Source organism: Hyla sarda, chromosome 13 (genome assembly GCF_029499605.1).
Source record: "Hyla sarda isolate aHylSar1 chromosome 13, aHylSar1.hap1, whole genome shotgun sequence".
In the NCBI taxonomy this organism is placed as follows: domain Eukaryota; kingdom Metazoa; phylum Chordata; class Amphibia; order Anura; family Hylidae; genus Hyla; species Hyla sarda.
In genome coordinates this window covers 268,957-291,628 of record NC_079201.1, presented here as the reverse complement: position 1 = coordinate 291,628, position 22,672 = coordinate 268,957, and the positions used below count along the sequence as shown (strand labels likewise).

General features: G+C 50.6%; 2 protein-coding genes across 2 annotated transcripts in view; one reads left to right on the top strand and one right to left on the bottom strand.

Annotated features, from left to right (window-relative positions):
• Nucleotides 1–22,672, bottom strand: part of PSMD12 (proteasome 26S subunit, non-ATPase 12) — a 139,115-nt gene that overhangs the window by 21,059 nt on the left and 95,384 nt on the right. The gene's annotated exons all lie outside the window — the stretch shown is intronic.
• Nucleotides 16,518–22,672, top strand: part of PITPNC1 (phosphatidylinositol transfer protein cytoplasmic 1) — a 93,329-nt gene continuing 87,174 nt past the window's right edge. The window contains exon 1 of the mRNA XM_056550080.1: nt 16,518–17,192. Coding sequence (XP_056406055.1) covers nt 17,145–17,192 — 48 coding nt within the window. The 5' untranslated portion in view covers nt 16,518–17,144. The remainder of the gene's footprint in view (nt 17,193–22,672) is intronic.

Genomic DNA, 22,672 nt, shown 5'->3' with positions numbered 1-22,672 from the left:
ACCTACAGAAAACCTGTCTATAACATCAGTGACCTACAGAAAACCTGTGTATAACATCAGTGACCTACACAAAACCCATACCCCACTGTTACGCCGAGCGCTCCCGGTCCCTGCTCCTCCCCGGAGCGCTCGCGGCGTTTACCTCCATGCAGCGCCCCGGTCAGACCCGCTCACCGGGAGCACTGCATTAGTGTCACAGGCGGGGATGCGCCCGCGGCTCGCATCCCAATCCCCTCACCTGTCCCGTCCTCCGTCTGCTCAGTCCCGGCACGTGCGGCCCCGCTACCTAGGGCGCGCGCGCGCGCCGGCTCTGGGATTGAAGGAGCCAGTGCGCCATTGATTGGTGCCTGGCCCAATCAGTACATTCACCTGTGTGCTCATTATAAAAACCCACTTCCCCTTCCTGGTATCGCCGGATGTTGTTGCCCTTGTGCCGAAAGTGGTTTTGTGTATGTTCCAAGCCAGTGTTCCAGACCCTCTGCTGTTGCCCCTGACTACGATCCTTGCTGCCTGTCCTGACCTTCTGCTACGTCCGACCTTGCTCTTGCCTTTTCCCTCGTACCGCGCCTGTCTCAGCTGTAAGTTGGGGTTGAGTCGCTATCGGGTGGAACGACCTGGGGGTTACCTGCCGCTGCAAGTCCACCCCGCTTTGCGGCAGGCTCTGGTGAAAACCAGTAACCCCTTAGACTCCGTTCCCCTGGTACGGCCCACGTCATCACCCCACTGACAGAGGATCCACCACCAGTATCCTCACTGTATACCTATCTGGATCCTGACAGTAGATCCGGACATGGATCCCGCTGAGGTCCCGCTGCCTGTTGTCGCTGACCTTACCACGGTGGTCGCCCAGCAATCTCAACAGATCGCGCAACAAGAACAGCAGCTGACCCAACTGACCGTCATGCTGCAACAACTTCTGCCACAGCTTCAGCAACCATCTCCTCCGCCAGCTCCTGCATCTCCTCTGCAGCGAGTGGCCGCTCCCAGCCTCCTCCTGTCCCTGCCGGACAAATTTGATGGGGACTCTAAACAGTGCCGTGGTTTCCTGTCTCAATGTTCCCTACACTTGGAGATGATGTCGGACCAATTCCCCACTGAACGGTCTAAGGTGGCTTTCGTGGTCAGTCTCCTATCTGGAAAGGCCTTGTCATGGGCCACACTGCTCTGGGACCGCAATGATCCGGCCACTGCCACTGTCCAGTCCTTCTTCGCTGAAGTACGTAGTGTCTTCGAGGAGCGAGCCTGGGCCTCCTCTGCCGAGACTGCTTTGCTGAACCTCATCCAAGGAAGTTCTTCCGTAGGCGAATACGCTATCCAGTTTCGTACCCTCGCCTCAGAATTATCCTGGAACAATGAGGCCCTCTGCGCTACCTTCAAGAAGGGCTTATCCAGCAACATCAAGGATGTACTGGCCGCACGAGAAATTCCTGCTAACCTGTCTGAACTTATCCATTTGGCCACCCGCATTGACATGCGTTTCTCTGAAAGACGCCAGGAGCTCCGTCAGGATATGGACTTTGTTCGCACCAGGCGATTTCTCTCCCCGACTCCTCTCTTCTATAGTCCACTGCAATCTGTTCCTGTGCCTTCTGCCGAGGAGGCTATGCAAGTGGACCGGTCCCGCCTGACCCTACAAGAGAGGACTCGCCGCCGTAACGGGAATCTATGCCTGTACTGTGCTAGTACCGAAGACTTCCTAAAAGACTGTCCTATCCGCCCTCCGCGTCAGGAGAGACGCACTCTGTTACCTCACAAAGGTGAGACAGCTCTAGGTGTGAATTCTGCTTCTCCACGTCTCACTGTGCCCGTGTGGATTTCTCCTTCCGCCAACTCCTCCTTCTCTGCAGTGACCAGTCTCATCAAACCGCTCTACATTTCTTCAGTCAAAGGAGAAAAATTGGACTGCACTGTGCGTTACCGCCCAGAACCCCTGCTTATGTGCATTGGACTGCATCACGAAAAAATTTAATTTCTTGTCCTACCCTACTGCACCTCTGAAATCCTCCTCGGTCTGCCATGGCTCCAACATCATTCTCCTACCCTTGACTGGACCACCGGGGAGATCAAGAGTTGGGGTCCTTCTTGTCTCAAACAATGCCTCACGTCTGCCCCCACTTGTTAAACCCCTGTGGCTCCACCTATACCAGGTCTTCCCAAGGCCTACCAGGACTTTGCCGATGTTTTCTGCAAAAAACAAGCAGATATTTTACCACCTCATAGGCCTTATGACTGCCCCATTGACCTCCTTCCTGGTACTACTCCACCACGGGACAGGATCTACCCTCTGTCCGCCCCAGAGACTCAAGCCATGTCCGACTATATCCAGGAGAATCTAAAGAGAGGATTCATTGGAAAGTCCTCATCCCCTGCTGGAGCGGGGTTCTTCTTTGTTTCTAAAAAAGACGGTTCCTTACGGCCATGCATTGACTACCGCGGTTTAAATAAAATCACCATCAAAAACCGCTATCCCCTGCCTTTGATCTCTGAACTCTTTGACCGTCTTCGTGGCGCCACTGTTTTCACTAAATTGGACTTAAGAGGCGCATATAATCTTATTCGCATCAGGAAAGGGGATGAGTGGAAAACCGCATTCAATACCAGAGACGGACATTTCGAATATCTAGTCATGCCCTTTGGGCTCTGCAACGCCCCTGCAGTCTTCCAGGACTTCGTTAATGAGATATTCCGGGACTTGTTATATACCTGTGTTGTGGATTACCTGGACGACATCTTGATTTTCTCCTCTAGTCTAGAGGAACATCGTCGTCATGTCCGCCTAGTGCTCCAGAGACTCCGTGAAAATCACCTGTATGCCAAAATGGAAAAATGATAAAAACAATCAATCTCCAGGTAGCAGAGCGGGATCAATGGAAGCGCTGAGACCAGATAAGAAGTTAAAAGGATTTATTTCCCATAATGCAACGCGTTTCACGGTCACACGCTTCCTCAGGCAATGCCTGAGGAAGCGGGTGACCGTGAAACGCGTTGCATTATGGGAAATACATCCTTTTAACTTCTTATCTGGTCTCAGCGCTTCCATTGATCCCGCTCTGCTACCTGGAGATTGATTGTTTTTATCGTGATTCTATTTCAGCGGGACGAAGCTGCAGAGACCCTTTGATGATACGCCCTGTTCCATTGTTGTACTTGGTTGGAGTACAACTTCATGTGGTAAGCGCAATTTACACTTAGCGTTACCAACTCACCTTTGGTGTTACACTACGGAGCGCATCCGTTTGTGCTTTTTTTATTTCAAAATGGAAAAATGTCTCTTTGAATGCAAATCTCTTCCTTTCCTAGGTTACCTAGTCTCTGGCCAAGGGCTTCAAATGGACCCAGACAAACTGTCAGAGGTTTTAGATTGGCCACGCCCTTCTGGACTCCGTGCTATCCAACGCTTTCTGGGATTTGCCAACTACTACCGACAGTTTATTCCCCATTTTTCCACCATTGTGGCCCCTATTGTGGCCCTGACCAGGAAGAATGCCAACCCTAAATCATGGCCTCCTCAAGCGGATGAGGCCTTCAATCGCCTCAAAACTGCCTTCGCTTCTGCTCCAGTGCGGTCCAGACCTGATCCATCGAAACCTTTCTTGCTGGAAGTGGACGCCTCCTCAGTTGGAGCCGGAGCCGTACTTCTCCAAAAAAAACTCTACCGGACGTAACAATACTTGTGGTTTCTTTTCTAAAACTTTCTCTCCGGCAGAAAAAAATTACTCCATTGGAGATCGTGAACTTCTAGCCATCAAGTTAGCACTCGAAGAATGGAGGCAACTATTGGAGGATTCCTCTCACCTTGCTGGCCATGCTGGCATCAAGAAGTCCATCCAGCTTATTTCTCGTTTGTATTGGTGGCCTACGCTGGAGGGTGACGTCACTGATTTCATTCGGGCTTGTACTGTTTCTGCCCGGGATAAAACTCCTCGCCAGAAGCCTGCTGGACTCCTCCTTCCTTTACCCGTTCCCGAGCAGCCATGGTCCCAAATTGCCATGGATTTTATTACGGACCTGCCTGTATCCCATGGCAACACCGTCATCTGGGTGGTCGTTGATCGTTTCTCCAAAATGGCACACTTCATTCCGCTTCCAGGTCTTCCTTCTGCGCCACAATTGGCGAAGCAATTTTTTCTGCATATTTTTCGCCTTCACGGGCTACCCACGCATATCGTCTCGGATAGAGGCGTTCAATTTGTGTCGAAATTTTGGAGAGCTCTCTGTAACCAATTAAAAATCAAATAAAATTTCTTGTCCTCCTATCACCCCCAATCCAATGTACAAGTAGAGAGAGTAAACCAGATTCTTGGTGACTATTTGCGACATTTTGTCTCCTCCCGCCAAGACGATTGAGTCGACCTTCTACCCTGGGCTGAATTCACGTACAATTTCAAAAATTCGGAATCCTCTGCCAAATCCCCGTTCTTTGTGGTGTACGGCCGTCACCCTCTGCCCCCCCTCCCCATTCCTACTTCTTCTGGATTGCCTGCTGTAGATGAAGTTACCCGGGACTTCTCTGTTATCTGGAAGGAGACTCAAAAGTAGCTCCTACTGGCCTCGTCTCGTATGAAGAGACATGCTGATAAGAAGAGAAGAACTCCTCCTGTCTTCGCTCCTGGGGACAAAGTGTGGCTCTCTGCCAAGTATATCCGCTTCCGCGTTCCCGGCTGAGATTTAAAGGGCCAGTGCACCATTGATTGGCGCCTGGCCCAATCAGTACACTCACCTGTGTCCTCATTATAAAAATCCACTTCCCCTTCCTGTCATTGCCGGATCTTGTTGCCTCAGTGCCAGTGAAAGCGTTCTTGTGTATGTTCCAAGCCAGTGTTCCAGACCCTCTGCTGTTGCCCCTGACTACGATCCTTGCTGCCTGCCCTGACCTTCTGCTACGTCCGACCTTGCTCTTGCCTTGTCCCTTGTACCGCACCTGTCTCAGCCGTCAGCTGGGGTTGAGTCGCTATCGGGTGGAACGACCTGGGGGTTACCTGCCGCTGCAAGTCCATCCCACTTTGCGGCAGGCTCTGGTGAAAACCAGTAACCCCTTAGACTCCGTTCCCCTGGTAAGGCCCACGTCATCACCCCACTGACACAGAGGATCCACCACCAGTATCCTCACTTCATACCTATCCGGATACTGACACCCACATTATAGTCTTAGATGTGTCTCCAGGCTCCTTTGTTCCCTCCAGACTCCTCTGTTCCCTCCAGACTCCCTCTGCCCTCCAGACTCCTCTGTTACCTCCAGACTCCTCTGTTACCTCCGGACTCCTCTGTTCCCGCCAGACTCCTTTGTTCCCCCCAGACTCTTCTGTTCCCTCCAGACTCCTCTGTTCCCTCCAGACTCCTGTTCCCTCCAGACTCCTTTGTTCCCCCCAGACTCCTTTGTTCCCCCCAGACTCCCTTGTTACGCCGAGCGCTCCGGGTCCCCGCTCCTCCCCGGAGCGCTCGCAACATCCTCGCCACGGCAGCGCCCCGGTCAGATCCACTGACCGGGTGCGCTGCGATACCGCCTCCAGCCGGGATGCGATTCAAGATGCGGGTGGCGCCCGCTCGCGATGCGCACCCCGGCTTCCGTACCTGACTCGCTCTCCCTCGGTCCTGTCCCGGCGCGCGCGGCCCCGCTCCCTAGGGCGCGCGCGCGCCGGGTCTCTGCGATTTAAAGGGCCACTGCGCCACTGATTGGCGCAGTGGTTCCAATTAGTGTCTTCATCTGTGCACTGCCTATGTATACCTCACTTCCCCTGCACTCCCTCGCCGGATCTTGTTGCCCTTGTGCCTAGTGAAAGCGTTCCCTTGTGTGTTCCTAGCCTGTGTTCCAGACCTCCTGCCGTTGCCCCTGACTACGATCCTTGCTGCCTGCCCCGACCTTCTGCTACGTCCGACCTTGCTTTTGTCTACTCCCTTGTACCGCGCCTATCTTCAGCAGTCAGAGAGGTTGAGCCGTTGCTAGTGGATACGACCTGGTTACTACCGCCGCAGCAAGACCATCCTGCTTTGCGGCGGGCTCTGGTGAACACCAGTAGTAGCTTAGAACCGGTCCACTAGCACGGTCCACGCCAATCCCTCTCTGGCACAGAGGATCCACCTCCTGCCAGCCGGCATCGTGACAGTAGATCCGGCCATGGATCCCGCTGAAGTACCTCTGCCAGTTGTCGCCGACCTCACCACGGTGGTCGCCCAGCAGTCACAACAGATAGCGCAACAAGGCCACCAGCTGTCTCAACTGACCGTGATGCTACAGCAGCTACTACCACAGCTTCAGCAATCATCTCCTCCGCCAGCTCCTGCACCTCCTCCGCAGCGAGTGGCCGCTTCCGGCCTACGACTATCCTTGCCGGATAAATTTGATGGGGACTCTAAGTTTTGCCGTGGCTTTCTTTCACAATGTTCCCTGCACTTGGAGATGATGTCGGACCAGTTTCCTACTGAAAGGTCTAAGGTGGCTTTCGTAGTCAGCCTTCTGTCTGGAAAAGCTCTGTCATGGGCCACACCGCTCTGGGTCCGCAATGACCCCGTCACTGCCTCTGTACACTCCTTCTTCTCGGAAATTCGTAGTGTCTTTGAGGAACCTGCCCGAGCCTCTTCTGCTGAGACTGCCCTGCTGAACCTGGTCCAGGGTAATTCTTCCGTTGGCAAGTACGCCATACAATTCCGTACTCTTGCTTCTGAACTATCCTGGAATAATGAGGCCCTCTGCGCGACCTTTAAAAAAGGCCTATCCAGCAACATTAAAGATGTTCTGGCCGCACGAGAAATTGCTGCTAATCTACATGAACTCATTCATCTTGCCACTCGCATTGACATGCGTTTTTCCGAAAGGCGTCAGGAGCTCCGCCAGGATATGGACTTTGTTCGCACAAGGCGTTTTTTCTCCCCGGCTCCTCTCTCCTCTGGTCCTCTGCAATCCGTTCCTGTGCCTCCCGCCGTGGAGGCTATGCAAGTTGACCGGTCTCGCCTGACACCTCAAGAGAGGACACGACGCCGCATGGAGAATCTCTGCCTGTACTGTGCCGGTACCGAACACTTCCTGAAGGATTGTCCTATCCGTCCTCCCCGCCTGGAAAGACGCACGCTGACTCCGCACAAAGGTGAGACAGTCCTTGATGTCAACTCTGCTTCTCCACGTCTTACTGTGCCTGTGCGGATATCTGCATCTACCTTCTCCTTCTCTACTATGGCCTTCTTGGATTCCGGATCTGCAGGAAACTTTATTTTGGCCTCTCTCATCAACAGGTTCAACATCCCGGTAACCAGTCTCGCCAGACCCCTCTACATCAATTGTGTTAACAATGAAAGATTGGACTGTACCATACGTTACCGCACGGAGCCCCTCCTAATGTGCATCGGACCTCATCTTGAAAAAATTGAGTTTTTGGTCCTCCCCAATTGCACTTCCGAAATTCTCCTTGGACTACCGTGGCTTCAACGCCATTCCCCAACCCTGGATTGGTCCACAGGGGAGATCAAGAGCTGGGGTACCTCTTGTTTCAAGGACTGCCTTAAACCGGTTCCCAGTACTCCCTGCCGTGACCCTGTGGTTCCCCCTGTAACCGGTCTCCCTAAGGCCTATATGGACTATGCTGACGTATTTTGCAAGAAACAAGCTGAGACTCTACCTCCTCAAAGGCCTTATGACTGTCCTATTGACCTCCTCCCGGGCACTACTCCACCCCGGGGCAGAATTTATCCTCTGTCCGCCCCAGAGACTCTTGCTATGTCTGAGTACATCCAGGAAAATTTAAAAAAGGGGTTTATCCGCAAATCCTCCTCTCCTGCCGGAGCTGGATTTTTCTTTGTGTCCAAAAAAGATGGCTCCCTACGTCCTTGCATTGACTACCGCGGACTTAATAAAATCACGGTAAAGAACCGCTACCCTCTACCTCTTATCTCTGAACTCTTTGATCGCCTTCAAGGTGCCCACATCTTTACCAAACTGGACTTAAGAGGTGCTTATAATCTCATCCGCATCAGAGAGGGGGATGAATGGAAAACGGCATTTAACACTAGAGATGGACACTTTGAGTATCTGGTCATGCCCTTTGGCCTGTGCAACGCCCCTGCCGTCTTCCAAGACTTTGTTAATGAAATTTTTCGTGATCTCTTATATTCCTGTGTTGTTGTGTATCTGGACGATATTCTGATTTTTTCTGCCAACCTAGAAGAACACTGCCAGCATGTCCGCATGGTTCTTCAGAGACTTCGAGACAATCAACTTTATGCCAAAATGGAGAAATGTCTGTTTGAATGTCAATCTCTTCCTTTCCTAGGATACTTGGTCTCTGGCCAGGGACTACAAATGGACCCAGACAAACTCTCTGCCGTCTTAGATTGGCCACGCCCCTCCGGACTCCGTGCTATCCAACGTTTTTTGGGGTTCGCCAATTATTACAGACAATTTATTCCACATTTTTCCACCATTGTGGCTCCTATCGTGGCTTTAACCAAGAAGAATGCCAATCCTAAGTCATGGCCTCCTCAAGCGGAAGACGCCTTTAAACGGCTCAAGTCTGCCTTTTCTTCTGCTCCCGTGCTCTCCAGACCTGACCCATCTAAACCCTTCCTATTGGAGGTTGATGCCTCCTCAGTAGGAGCTGGAGCGGTTCTTCTACAAAAAAATTCTTCTGGGCATGCTGTTACTTGTGGTTTTTTTTCTAGGACCTTCTCTCCGGCGGAGAGGAACTACTCCATCGGGGATCGAGAGCTACTGGCCATTAAATTAGCACTTGAGGAATGGAGGCATCTGCTGGAGGGATCAAAATTTCCAGTTATTATTTACACCGATCACAAGAATCTCTTTTATCTCCAGTCTGCCCAACGGCTGAACCCTCGCCAGGCCAGGTGGTCTCTGTTCTTTGCCCGGTTTAATTTTGAAATTCACTTTCGCCCTGCCGATAAGAACATTAGGGCCGATGCTCTCTCTCGTTCCTCGGATGCCTCGGAAGTAGAGCTCTCTCCGCAACACATCATTCCTCCTGACTGCCTGATCTCCACTTCTCCAGCCTCCATCAGGCAAACTCCTCCAGGGAAGACCTTCGTTTCTCCACGCCAACGCCTCGGAATCCTCAAATGGGGTCACTCCTCCCATCTCGCAGGCCATGCGGGCATCAAGAAATCCTTGCAACTCATCTCTCGTTTCTATTGGTGGCCGACTCTGGAAACGGATGTTGTTGATTTTGTGCGGGTCTGCACTGTCTGTGCCCGGGATAAGACTCCTCGCCAGAAGCCTGCTGGTCTTCTTCATCCTCTGCCTGTCCCCGAACAGCCTTGGTCTCTGATTGGTATGGACTTTATTACAGACTTACCCCCATCCCGTGGCAACACTGTTGTTTGGGTGGTCGTTGATCGATTTTCCAAGATGGCACATTTTATTCCTCTTCCTGGTCTTCCTTCAGCGCCTCAGTTGGCAAAACAATTTTTTGTACACATTTTTCGTCTTCACGGGTTGCCCACGCAGATCGTCTCGGATAGAGGCGTCCAATTCGTGTCAAAATTCTGGAGGGCTCTCTGTAAACAACTCAAGATTAAATTAAACTTTTCTTCTGCTTATCATCCTCAATCCAATGGGCAAGTAGAAAGAATTAACCAGGTCCTGGGTGATTATTTACGGCATTTTGTTTCCTCCCGCCAGGATGACTGGGCAGATCTTCTTCCATGGGCCGAATTCTTGTACAACTTCAGAGTCTCTGAATCTTCTTCCAAATCCCCATTTTTCGTGGTGTACGGCCGTCACCCTCTTCCCCCCCCTCCCTACTCCCTTGCCCTCTGGTTTGCCCGCTGTGGATGAAATAACTCGTGATCTTTCCACCATATGGAAAGAGACCCAAAATTCTCTCTTACAGGCTTCATCACGCATGAAGAAGTTTGCTGATAAGAAAAGAAGAGCTCCCCCCATTTTTTCTCCCGGAGACAAGGTATGGCTCTCCGCTAAATATGTCCGCTTCCGTGTTCCCAGCTACAAATTGGGACCACGCTATCTTGGTCCTTTCAAAATCTTGTGCCAAATTAATCCTGTCTCTTACAAACTTCTTCTTCCTCCTTCTCTTCGTATTCCTAATGCCTTTCATGTCTCTCTTCTTAAACCACTCATCATCAACCGTTTCTCTCCCAAACTTATTTCTCCTACTCCTGTCTCCGGTTCTTCAGACATCTTCTCCGTAAAGGAGATACTGGCCTCCAAAAAGGTCAGAGGAAAAACTTTTTTTTTAGTGGACTGGGAGGGCTGTGGTCCTGAAGAGAGATCCTGGGAACCTGAGGACAATATCCTAGATAAAAGTCTGGTCCTCAGGTTCTCAGGCTCTAAGAAGAGGGGGAGACTCAAGGGGGGGGGTACTGTTACGCCGAGCGCTCCGGGTCCCCGCTCCTCCCCGGAGCGCTCGCAACATCCTCGCCACGGCAGCGCCCCGGTCAGATCCACTGACCGGGTGCGCTGCGATACCGCCTCCAGCCGGGATGCGATTCGCGATGCGGGTGGCGCCCGCTCGCGATGCGCACCCCGGCTTCCGTACCTGACTCGCTCTCCCTCGGTCCTGTCCCGGCGCGCGCGGCCCCGCTCCCTAGGGCGCGCGCGCGCCGGGTCTCTGCGATTTAAAGGGCCACTGCGCCACTGATTGGCGCAGTGGTTCCAATTAGTGTCTTCACCTGTGCACTCCCTATGTATACCTCACTTCCCCTGCACTCCCTCGCCGGATCTTGTTGCCCTTGTGCCTAGTGAAAGCGTTCCCTTGTGTGTTCCTAGCCTGTGTTCCAGACCTCCTGCCGTTGCCCCTGACTACGATCCTTGCTGCCTGCCCCGACCTTCTGCTACGTCCGACCTTGCTTTTGTCTACTCCCTTGTACCGCGCTTATCTCAGCAGTCAGAGAGGTTGAGCCGTTGCTAGTGGATACGACCTGGTTACTACCGCCGCTGCAAGACCATCCCGCTTTGCGGCGGGCTCTGGTGAATACCAGTAGTAGCTTAGAACCGGTCCACTAGCACGGTCCACGCCAATCCCTCTCTGGCACAGAGGATCCACCTCCTGCCAGCCGGCATCGTGACATCCCTCTTTCTCCTCCTCCAGACTCCCCCTGTCCTCCAGACTCCTCTGTTCCCTCCAGACTCCTCTGTTCCCTCCAGACTCCTTTGTTCCCTTCAGACACCTTTGTTCCCCCCAGACTCCCTCTGTTTTCTCCTTTGTCCTCCTCCAGTCTCCCTCTGTCCTCCTTCAGACTCTTCCATCCTATTACAGACCCCCCGCCCAACAGACTCTCGCTGTCCTCCTCCAGACTCCCTCTGTCCTCCTCCAGACCTGTCCATCCTATTATAGACTCCTCTTTCATTTCCCGTTTAGGGAACCGTATGCAAGAAACATGGTGTGAATGTAGCCGAAAGCCCTCTGTCCTTTTCCAGACAGAAGGATCATCATGTTGATACCCACTAGCAGATCCTTCTCTCTCCTGACAGTAGATTTCTGGAGCCCCATACACATTAGTGGTCAGGCGGTCCCTCTGTCCTTCTCTTCCGGACAGTGGATGTCTGGGGCCCCGTACACATTAGTGGTCAGGCGGTCCCTCTGTCCTTCTCTCTTTGGACAGTAGATGTCTGGGGCCCCGTACACATTAGTGGTCAGGCGGTCCCTGTCCTTCTCTCTCTTGACAGTAGATGTCTGGGGCCCCGTACACATTAGTGGTCAGGCGGTCCCTCTGTCCTTCTCTCTCCGGACAGTGGATGTCTGGGGCCCCGTACACATTAGTGGTCAGGCGGTCCCTCTGTCCTTCTCGCTTTGGACAGTAGATGTCTGGGGCCCCGTACACATTAGTGGTCAGGCGGTCCCTCTGTCCTTCTCTCTCCGGACAGTGGATGTCTGGGGCCCCGTACACATTAGTGGTCAGGCGGTCCCTCTGTCCTTCTCTCTCCGGACAGTGGATGTCTGGGGCCCCGTACACATTAGTGGTCAGGCGGTCCCTCTGTCCTTCTCTCTCCGGACAGTGGATATCTGGGGCCCCGTACACATTAGTGGTCAGGCGGTCCCTCTGTCCTTCTCTCTTTGGACAGTGGATGTCTGGGGCCCCGTACACATTAGTGGTCAGGCGGTCGCTCTGTCCTTCTCTCTTTGGACAGTGGATGTCTGGGGCCCCGTACACATTAGTGGTCAGGCGGTCCCTCTGTCCTTCTCTCTTTGGACAGTAGATGTCTGGGGCCCCATACACATTAGTGGTCAGGCAGTCCCTCTGTCCTTCTCTCTCCGGACAGTAGATGTCTGGGGCCCCGTACACATTAGTGGTCAGGCGGTCCCTCTGTCCTTCTTTCTCCGGACAGTAGATGTCTGGGGCCCCGTACACATTAGTGGTCAGGCGGTCCCTCTGATATCAGCAGGTGTGGTCCTCTTTCATATTCTGTCTCACTTCTGCCTTGGATAATAATAATAATAATTCACTTATTACAAAGATCTCAGGTGATGCTGGTGTCAGCTGCTGTAACTCTATATGTCCTATGGGGGTCGGCTCACAATGACACGAACTGGTTATCATGCAGCAATGTGTGCCATGCCATGTAGTGGATGTGCCATGCCATGTAGTGGTGTTGGGGATATGCCATGCCATCCGGTGTGCAGCATAGTACGCTTTAGCTCTGATCTTCAGTTTTGATAATCTAGTGACCTGAGGAGTTTCAGGACAGGTCTCTGACACGTTTGCCAGAGATGGACTTTGGCGCCAACATGCCAGAATTAGGGCCGTCAGCCCAACGTCACTCTCTGCCATCAATCACCTCCAGTCCAGGGACGTGCTGACGGCTCCTGTGCGGACATTGTGCTATATATACGGCTGGAATGTGGATGTGTAAGGCGAGCCAACCGAGAAAAGGGAACGGAAACGGTGACACGTCCAGCATCACATGACCAAGGACAACACCGGATATAAGAAGCCTGTTACCAGTAGGGAGACTTATCTGTTCCTAAGAAAGATGAGTGACCAATATGGCTGCCCTTACAGCTATCCTGCAGATTATTACACCTCTATACAGATCTGCAGAACATCGCTCCATCCTCTCTACCTCCTGATACAGAGCAATATATCCTGCAGATTATTACACCTCTATACAGATCTGCAGAACATCGCTCTGTCCTCTCTACCTCCTGATACATAGTGATATATCCTGCAGATTATTACACCACTGACCTCTCTACAGATCTGCAGAACATCGCTCTGTCTTCTCTACCTCCTGATACATAGTGATATATCCTGCAGATTATTACACCTCTGACCTCTCTACAGATCTGCAGAACATCGCTCTGTCCTCTCTACCTCCCGATACATAGTGATATATCCTGCAGATTATTACACCTCTGACCTCTACAGATCTGCAGAACATCGCTCTGTCCTCTCTACCTCCTGATACATAGTGATATATTCTGCAGATTATTACACCTCTGACCTCTCTACAGATCTGCAGAACATCGCTCTGTCCTCTCTACCTCCTGATACATAGTGATATATCCTGCAGATTATTACACCTCTGACCTTTCTACAGATCTGCAGAACATCACTCTGTCCTCTCTACCTCCCGATACATAGTGATATATCCTGCAGATTATTACACCACTGACCTCTCTACAGATCTGCAGAACATCGCTCTGTCCTCTCTACCTCTTGATACATAGTGATATATATTTATGTTTCATGTTTATTGTAACATTTTACATTATTTACAAAAAAAAATTCTGTTCATGTGACTCATCATTTACAGAACCTAGAGGGGGTGCAGTGTAATCTACAGGACCCTAGAGGGGGTGCAGTGTAATCTACAGGACCCTAGAGGGAGGTGCAGTGTAATCTACAGGTCCCTAGAGGGGGGTGCAGTGTAATCTACAGGACCCTAGAGGGGGTGCAGTGTAATCTACAGGACCCTAGAGGGGGGTGCAGTGTAATCTACAGGACCCTAGAGGGGGGTGCAGTGTAATCTAAAGGACCCTAGAGGGGGTGCAGTGTAATCTACAGGACCCTAGAGGGGGTGCAGTGTAATCTACAGGATCCTAGAGGGGGTGCAGTGTAATCTACAGGACCCTAGACGGGGGGTGCAGTGTAATCTACAGGACCCTAGAGGGAGGTGCAGTATAATCTACAGGACCCTAGAGGGAGGTGCAGTGTAATCTACAGGACCCTAGAGGGGGGTGCAGTGTAATCTACAGGACCCTAGAGAGGGGTGCAGTGTAATCTACAGGACCCTAGAGGGGGGTGCAGTGTAATCTACAGGACCCTAGAGGGAGGTGCAGTGTAATCTACAGGACCCTAGAGGGGGGTGCAGTGTAATCTACAGGACCCTAGAGGGGGTGCAGTGTAATCTACAGGATCCTAGAGGGGGGTGCAGTGTAATCTACAGGACCCTAGAGGGGGACGCAGTGTAATCTACAGGACCCTAGAGGGGGGGTGCAGTGTAATCTACAGGACCCTAGAGGGGGGTGCAGTGTAATCTACAGGACCCTAGAGGGGTTGCAGTGTAATCTACAGGACCCTAGAGGGGTTGCAGTGTAATCTACAGGACCCTAGAGGGGGGGGGGGTACAGTGTAATCTACAGGACCCTAGAGGGAGGTGCAGTATAATCTACAGGACCCTAGAGGGAGGTGCAGTGTAATCTACAGGACCCTAGAGGGGGGGTGCAGTGTAATCTACAGGACCCTAGAGGGGGGTGCAGTGTAATCTACAGGACCCTAGAGGGAGGTGCAGTGTAATCTACAGGACCCTAGAGGGGGGTGCAGTGTAATCTACAGGACCCTAGAGGGGGACGCAGTGTAATCTACAGGACCCTAGAGGGGGTGCAGTGTAATCTACAGGACCCTAGAGGGGGGGTGCAGTGTAATCTACAGAACCTAGAGGGGGGTGCAGTGTAATCTACAGGACCCTAGAGGGGGTGCAGTGTAATCTACAGGATCCTAGAAGGGGGTGCAGTGTAATCTACAGAACCTAGAGGGGGGTGCAGTGTAATCTACAGGACCCTAGAGGGGGTGCAGTGTAATCTACAGGACCCTAGAGGGGGTGCAGTGTAATCTACAGGACCCTAGAGGGGGGTGAAGTGTAATCTAAAGGACCCTAGAGGGGGTGCAGTGTAATCTACAGGACACTATAGGGGGGTGCAGTGTAATCTACAGGACCCTAGAGGGGGGTGCAGTGTAATCTACAGGACCCTAGAGGGGGTGCAGTGTTACATAGTTAGTATGGTCGAAAAAAGACATATGTCCATCAAGTTCAACCAGGGAATTAAGGGGTAGGGGTGTGGCGCGATATTGGGGAAGGGATGGGATTTTATATTTCTTCATAAGCATTAATGTTATTTTGTTCCAGGGATGTATCTAATCCTGTTTTAAAGCTGTTAATTTTTCCTGCTGTGACCAGTTCCTGAGGTAGACTGTTCCATAAGTTCACAGTTCTCATGGTAAAGAAGGCGTGTCGCCCCTTTAGACTAAACCTTTTCTTCTCCAGACGGAGGGAGTGCCCCCTCGTCCTTTGGGGGGGTTTAACCTGGAACAGTTTTTCTCCATATTTTTTGTATGGGCCATTTATATACTTATATACGTTTATCATATCCCCCTTTAAACGTCTCTTCTCAAGACTAAACAATTGTAACTCCTTTAATCGCTCCTCATAGCTAAGATGTTCCATGCCCCATATTAGTTTAGTCGCGCATCTCTGCACCCTTTCCAACTCCGCAGTGTCCCTTTTATGGACAGGCGGCCAAAACTGAACAGCATATTCCAGGTGAGGCCGTACCAATGCATTATAAAGGGGGAGTATTATGTCCCTGTCCCTTGAGTCCATGCCTCTTTTGATACATGACAATATCCTGCTGGCTTTGGAAGCAGCAGCCTGACATTGCATGCTATTCTGTAGTCTGTGATCTACAGTGTAATCTACAGGATCCTAGAGGGAGGTGCAGTGTAATCTACACGATCCTAGATGGGGGTGCAGTGTAATCTACACGACCCTAGAGGGGGTGCAGTGTAATCGACAGGACCCTAGAGGGGGTGCAGTGTAATCTACAGGACCCTAGAGGGGGGTGCAGTGTAATCTACAGGATCCTAGAGGGGGACGCAGTGTAATCTACAGGACCCTAGAGGGGGGGTGCAGTGTAATCTACAGGACCCTAGAGGGGGACGCAGTGTAATCTACAGGACCCTAGAGGGGGGGTGCAGTGGAATCTACAGGACCCTAGAGGGGGGTGCAGTGGAATCTACAGGACCCTACATAAAATGCAGTATACTCTGGGGTGCAGTGTTATCTACAGGACGCTACATGGGGTGCAGTGTAATCTGGGGGTGGCCGCTACGGGGATCCCCGGCTCTGCAGCCCTGACATCAGCTGAACCCTGGCAGCATGCAGCAGATGACTGAGTGCCCCCTCCCCTCCAAGCTGCAGCCCCCACACCAGACTCAGTCTTGTATGAGGATCTCCCATTGGCCCGGGCTGTGCATCCTTCCTCTGCTGATGTCACTACCAGACTCATGTAGGAACTGAGTAGCCTGCATCATCTGCTGCTGCTGGGGCCACAGAGCTGGACTGCAGGGCAGGGAGCGGAGATCGGGGTGCTGCAGGGCAGGTTCTGAGATCGGGGTGCTGCTGGGGCCACAGAGCTGGACTGCAGGGAAGGGAGCGGAGATCGGGGTGCTGCAGGGCAGGTTCTGCGATCGGGGTGCTGCTGGGGCCACAGAGCTGGACTGCAGGGCAGGGAGCGGGGATCGGGGTGCTGCAGGGCAGGTTCTGAGATCGGGGTGCTGCGGGGCAGGTTCTGAGATCGGAGTGCTGCTGGGGCCACAGAGCTGGACTGCAGGGCAGGTTCTGAGATCGGGGTGCTGGAGGGCAGGCTGCTGAGATCGGGGTGCTGCAGGGCAGGGTGCTGAGATCGGGGTGCTGCAGGGCAGAGTGCTGAGATCGTGGTGCTGCAGGGCAGGGAGCTGAGATCGGGGTGCTGCAGGGCAGAGTGCCGAGATTGGGGTGCTGCCGGCCAGGGAGCTGAGATCGGGGTGCTGCAGGGCAGGGAGCCGAAATCGGGGTGCTGCAGGGCAGGGAGCTGAGATCGGGGTGCTGGAGGGCACGGTGCTGAGTTTGGGGTGCTGCTTTATGGCTGCAGAGCAGTGATCCTGTGAACAGGACGGGGTCCCGCAGTCTCCCCGGTATCACCATGCTGCTGAAGGAGTACAGGATCTGCATGCCACTCACTGTGGAGGAGGTAGGTGCCAACCAAGGGTTAATGAGAGGGAGGGGGAGATTATTGACTGTTAACCCTTTGTTGCTATAACTCTGGCCTAACCCCTTTATTGCCACTGTGTTAACCTCTTCCATGCTGGTTGTATTCTTCTGCAGTAACCCTTTAATTCTGCCCCCACATATATATTGGGGGTTTATATTAGGAGTTCCAAGTGGTGGGTCACCCCAGGATTAATGTCCAGAGGCACTGGGGGCAATATGGGGGTATCAGGGGAGAAATGGAGGCAATATGGGGGCATCAGAGGAGAACTGGAGGCAATATGCGGGCATCAGAGGAGAACTGGAGGCAATATGAGACATCAGAGGAGGACTGGAGGCAATATGAGGGCATCAGAGGAGAACTGGAGGCAATATGGGGGCATCAGAGGAGAACTGGAGGCAATATGAGGCATCAGAGGAGAACTGGAGGCAATATGAGGGCATCAGAGGAGAACTGGAGGCAATATGGGGGCATCAGAGGAGAACTGGAGGCAATATGAGGCATCAGAGGAGAACTGGAGGCAATATGGGGTATCAGAGGAGAACTGGAGGCAATATGAGGCATCAGAGGAGAACTGGAGGCAATATGGGGGCATCAGAGGAGAACTGGAGGCAATATGAGGCATAACAGGAGAACTGGAGGCAATATGAGGTATCAGAGGAGAACTGGATGCAATATAAGGCATCAGAGGAGAACTGGAGGCAATATGAGGCATCAGAAGAGAACTGGAGGCAATATGAGGCATCAGAGAAGAACTGGAGGCAATATGAGGCATCAGAGGAGAACTGGAGGCAATATGAGGCATCAGAGGAGAACTGGAGGCAATATGAGGTATCAGAGGAGAACTGGAGGCAATATGAGGTATCAGAGGAGAACTGGAGGCAATATGGAGGCATCAGAGGAGAAATGGAGGCAATATGGGGGCATCAGAGGAGAACTGGAGGCAATAGGAGGTATCAGAGGAGAACTGGAGGCAATATGGGGACATCAGAGGAGAACTGGAGGCAATATGAGGCATCAGAGGAGAACTGGAGGCAATATGAGGTATCAGAGGAGAACTGGAGGCAATATGAGGCATCAGAGGAGAACTGGAGGCAATATGGGGGCATCAGAGGAGAACTGGAGGCAATATGAGGCATAACAGGAGAACTGGAGGAAATATGAGGTATCAGAGGAGAACTGGAGGCAATATGAGGTATCAGAGGAGAACTGGAGGCAATATGCAAGCATCAGAGGAGAACTGAAGGCAATATGAGGCATCAGAGGAGAACTGGAGGCAATATGCAGACATCAGAGGAGAACTGGAGGCAATATGAGGCATCAGAGGAGAACTGGAGGCAATATGGGGGCATCAGAGAAGAACTGGAGGCAATATGAGGCATCAGAGGAGAACTGAAGGCAATATGAGGCATCAGAGGAGAACTGGAGGCAATATGCAGGCATCAGAGGAGAACTGGAGGCAATATGAGGCATCAGAGGAGAACTGGAGGCAATATGCAGGCATCAGAGGAGAACTGGAGGCAATATGAGGCATCAGAGGAGAACTGGAGGCAATATGGGGGCATCAGAGAAGAACTGGAGGCAATATGAAGCATCAGAGGAGAACTAAAGGCAATATGGGGGCATCAGAGGAGAACTGGAAGTAATATAGGGGAATCAATAGAGAACTGGAAGTAATATAGGGGAATCAATAGAGAACTGGAAGCAATATGAGGCATAGTAACAGTTCATAGGGTCGAAAAAAGACAAGAGTCCATCAAGCTCAACCTATAACCCTAATGAGTTGATCCAGAGGAAGGCAAAAAACCCTCATACTAGAGGTAAAAATTCCTTCCCGACTCCAAATATGGCATCAGAATAAATCCCTGGAGAAACCTTCTATAAATCTAGAATCCATAACCTGTAATGTTATTATTCTCCAAAAATGCATCCAGACCCCTTTTAAATTCTTTTACAGAGTTCCCCATGACCACCTCCTCTGCCAGAGGATTCCACAGTCTCACTGCTCTTACAGTAAAGAACCCCCGTCTGTGCTGGTGTAGAATCCTTCTTTCCTCTAGACGTAGAGGATGTCCCCTTGTTATATAAAAAGTCCTGGGTATAAATAGATCATGGGAGAGATCACCGTACGGCCCCCTGATATTTATACATGGTTATTAGGTCTCCCCTGTAATCTTTCTGGGTACTGTAGTCCTCCCATTCCCCGTATTACTCTGGTTGCCCGTCTTTGAACCCTCTCCAGCTCCACTATATCTTTCTTGTACACTGGTGCCCAGTACTGTACACAGTATTCTATGTGTGATCTGACCAGTACTGTACAAAGTATTCTATGTGTGATCTGACCAGTACTGTACACAGTGTTCTATGTGTGTTCTGACCAGTACTGTACACAGTATTCTATGTGTATTCTGACCAGTACTGTACACAGTATTCCATGTGTGTTCTGACCAATACTGTACACAGTATTACATGTGTGTTCTGACCAGTACTGTACAAAGTATTCTATGTGTGGTCTGACCAGTACTGTACACAGTATTCCATGCGTGGTCTGACCAGTACTGTACACAGTATTCTATGTGTGGTCTGACCAGTACTGTATACAGTATTCTATGTGTGGTCTGACCAGTACTGTACACAGTATTCTACATGTGTTCTGACCAGTACTGTACACAGTATTCTACGTGTGATCTGACCAGTACTGTACACAGTATTCTGTGTGTTCTGACCAGTACTGTACACAGTATTCCATGTGTGTTCTGACCAGTACTGTACACAGTATTCCATGTGTGTTCTGACCAGTACTGTACACAGTATTCCATGTGTGATCTGACCAGTACTGTACACAGTATTCTATGTGTGATCTGACCAGTACTGTACACAGTATTCTATGTGTGTTCTGACCAGTACTGTACACAGTATTCCATGTGTGTTCTGACCAGTACTGTACACAGTATTCCATGTGTGTTCTGACCAGTACTGTACACAGTATTCTATGTGTGTTCTGACCAGTACTGTACACAGTATTCCATGTGTGGTTTGTACAGTGATTTGTGATTTGTACAGCAATAGAATTATTTCCTTGTTGTGGGCATCTATGCCCCTATTGATGCACCCCATGATTTTATTTGCCTTGGCAGCAGCTGCCCGCCACTGGTCACTACAGCTAAATTTACTATTAACTAAAACTCCCAAGTCCTTTTCCACGTCAGTTGTCCCAAGTGTTCTGCCATTTAATACATAAGCCCAGATTTTTCTTCCCCATGTGCATTACCTTACATTTATCAGTGTTACCTCATCTGCCACTTCCCAGCCCAAACCTATGCAGATCCATCTGTAAAAGTGCACAGTCCTCTATGGTGTTATCTACTATATGCAGATGATACTAAACTCTGTAAAGCGGTAAACGCAATAGAGGACTGTGCACTGTAAAGACTGCTACTTTACTATTCTACCCCTCTACAAGGTCATTAACAAATATATTAAATAGGACAGGACCCAAGACGGAGCCCTGTGGTCCCCACTAGTAACAGTCACCAAATCAGAATAAGTGCCATTAATAACCACCCTCTGATTCCTATCACTGAGCCAGTTACTTACCCACTTACACACATTCCCCCCCAGCCCAATCCTTCTCATTTTATGCACCAACCTTTTATGTGGCACCGTATCAAATGCTTTGGAAAAATCCAGATATACGACATCCAGTGATTGCCCCTGGTCCAGTCTGGAGCTCTCCTCCTCATAAATGCTGATCAGGTGACCAGACCGATCCATCATAAAGCCATGCTGATATGGGGTCATACATTTATTTTTATCAAGATACTCCAAAATGGCATCTCTTAGAAAACCCTCAAACAAATTACATACAACGGAGGTTAAACTAACAGGTCTATAATTCCTGGGGTCACCTTTTGTCCCCTTTTTAAACATTGGCACCACATTTGCCATACGCCGGGGAACAGTCCCTGTTACTATAGAATCCCTGAATATTAATAGGGGTCTGAGAACTGGAGGCATTATAGACAGGAGTATTACAGCGGGTTGGGGAATCAGAGGAGAAGTGGGGTCAATAAAGGGAAAAAGAAAAGATAGATGGGGAGGCAGGGGCATTAAAGGTACGGGGTTATAAAAGTAACCTGGGCCACTATATGGGGGCATTATGGTGAGGGTTATCCGATGAGAGTGGGGGTAGTATAGGGGGCACACCTCTGCATCCTGCAATATATCAATAACCCTTTCAGCCCAAGGTGAGTGGTAATTAACCCTTTCAGCTCTGTCTTTGTAAGCACACTGATAACGTTACATAAATTGTAACCCTTGCACTGCTGGAAGGATTCAATTGCTGAGATGTTTAACCCTAAGAGTGTTGATCATATACACCCAGTCCTGATCCTGAGGAGGCTGCTCTCCCCTTGTATTCCCTGGACTGTTGTATCGGACGGTTATATTGCATCTGACTGTTATATTGCATCTCACTGTTATATTGCGTCTGACCGTTATATTGCATCTGACCGTTATATTGCATCTGACCGTTATATTGCATCTGACGGTTATATTGCATCTGACCGTTATATTGCATCTGACAGTTATATTGTATCTGGCCGTTATATTGTATCTGACCGTTATATTGTATCTGACCGTTATGTAGTATCTGACTTACATTCTTATCCTTATGTATCAATATTTCCTGGCTGGTTCCTTCATGTTAATTTTCGATCTTGGCCACTGGATGGCGCTCTGCCTGCTCACACCTCTCCTCTCTACTTGTACTGTACAGATACAGCAGCAGCTACAGGTCCAACATTAACACTGAACCTGACACATTGTAACAGAATCTGCTGGAATCTCAAGGCAGATGAGAAGGTCATTCCTGCTCCATGTACACAATACAGAATATTGTAGAAATAGAGGACAACAACACCCAACATCCACAGCTACCTTCATACATTATTACATAGTACTCACAGCCCTGTCCCCTGTATGACATTACTGATATATCACAGCCCTGTCCCCGGTATGACATCACTGATATATCACAGTCCTGTCCTCTGTATGACATCACTGATATATCACAGCCCTATCCTCTGTATGACATCACTGATATATCACAGCCCTGTCATCTGTATGACATCACTGATATATCACAGTCCTGTCCTCTGTATGACATCACTGATATATCACAGCCCTGTCCTCTGTATGACATCACTGATATATCACAGCCCTGTCCTCTGTATGACATCACTGAAATATCACAGCCCTGTCCCCTGTATGACATCACTGATATATCACAGCCCTGTCCTCTGCATGACATCAGAGATATATCACAGTCCTGTCCTCTGTATGACATCACTGATATATCACAGTCCTGTCCTCTGTATGACATCACTGATATATCACAGCCCTGTCCTCTGTATGACATCACTGATATATCACAGCCCTGTCCTCTGTATGACATCACTGAT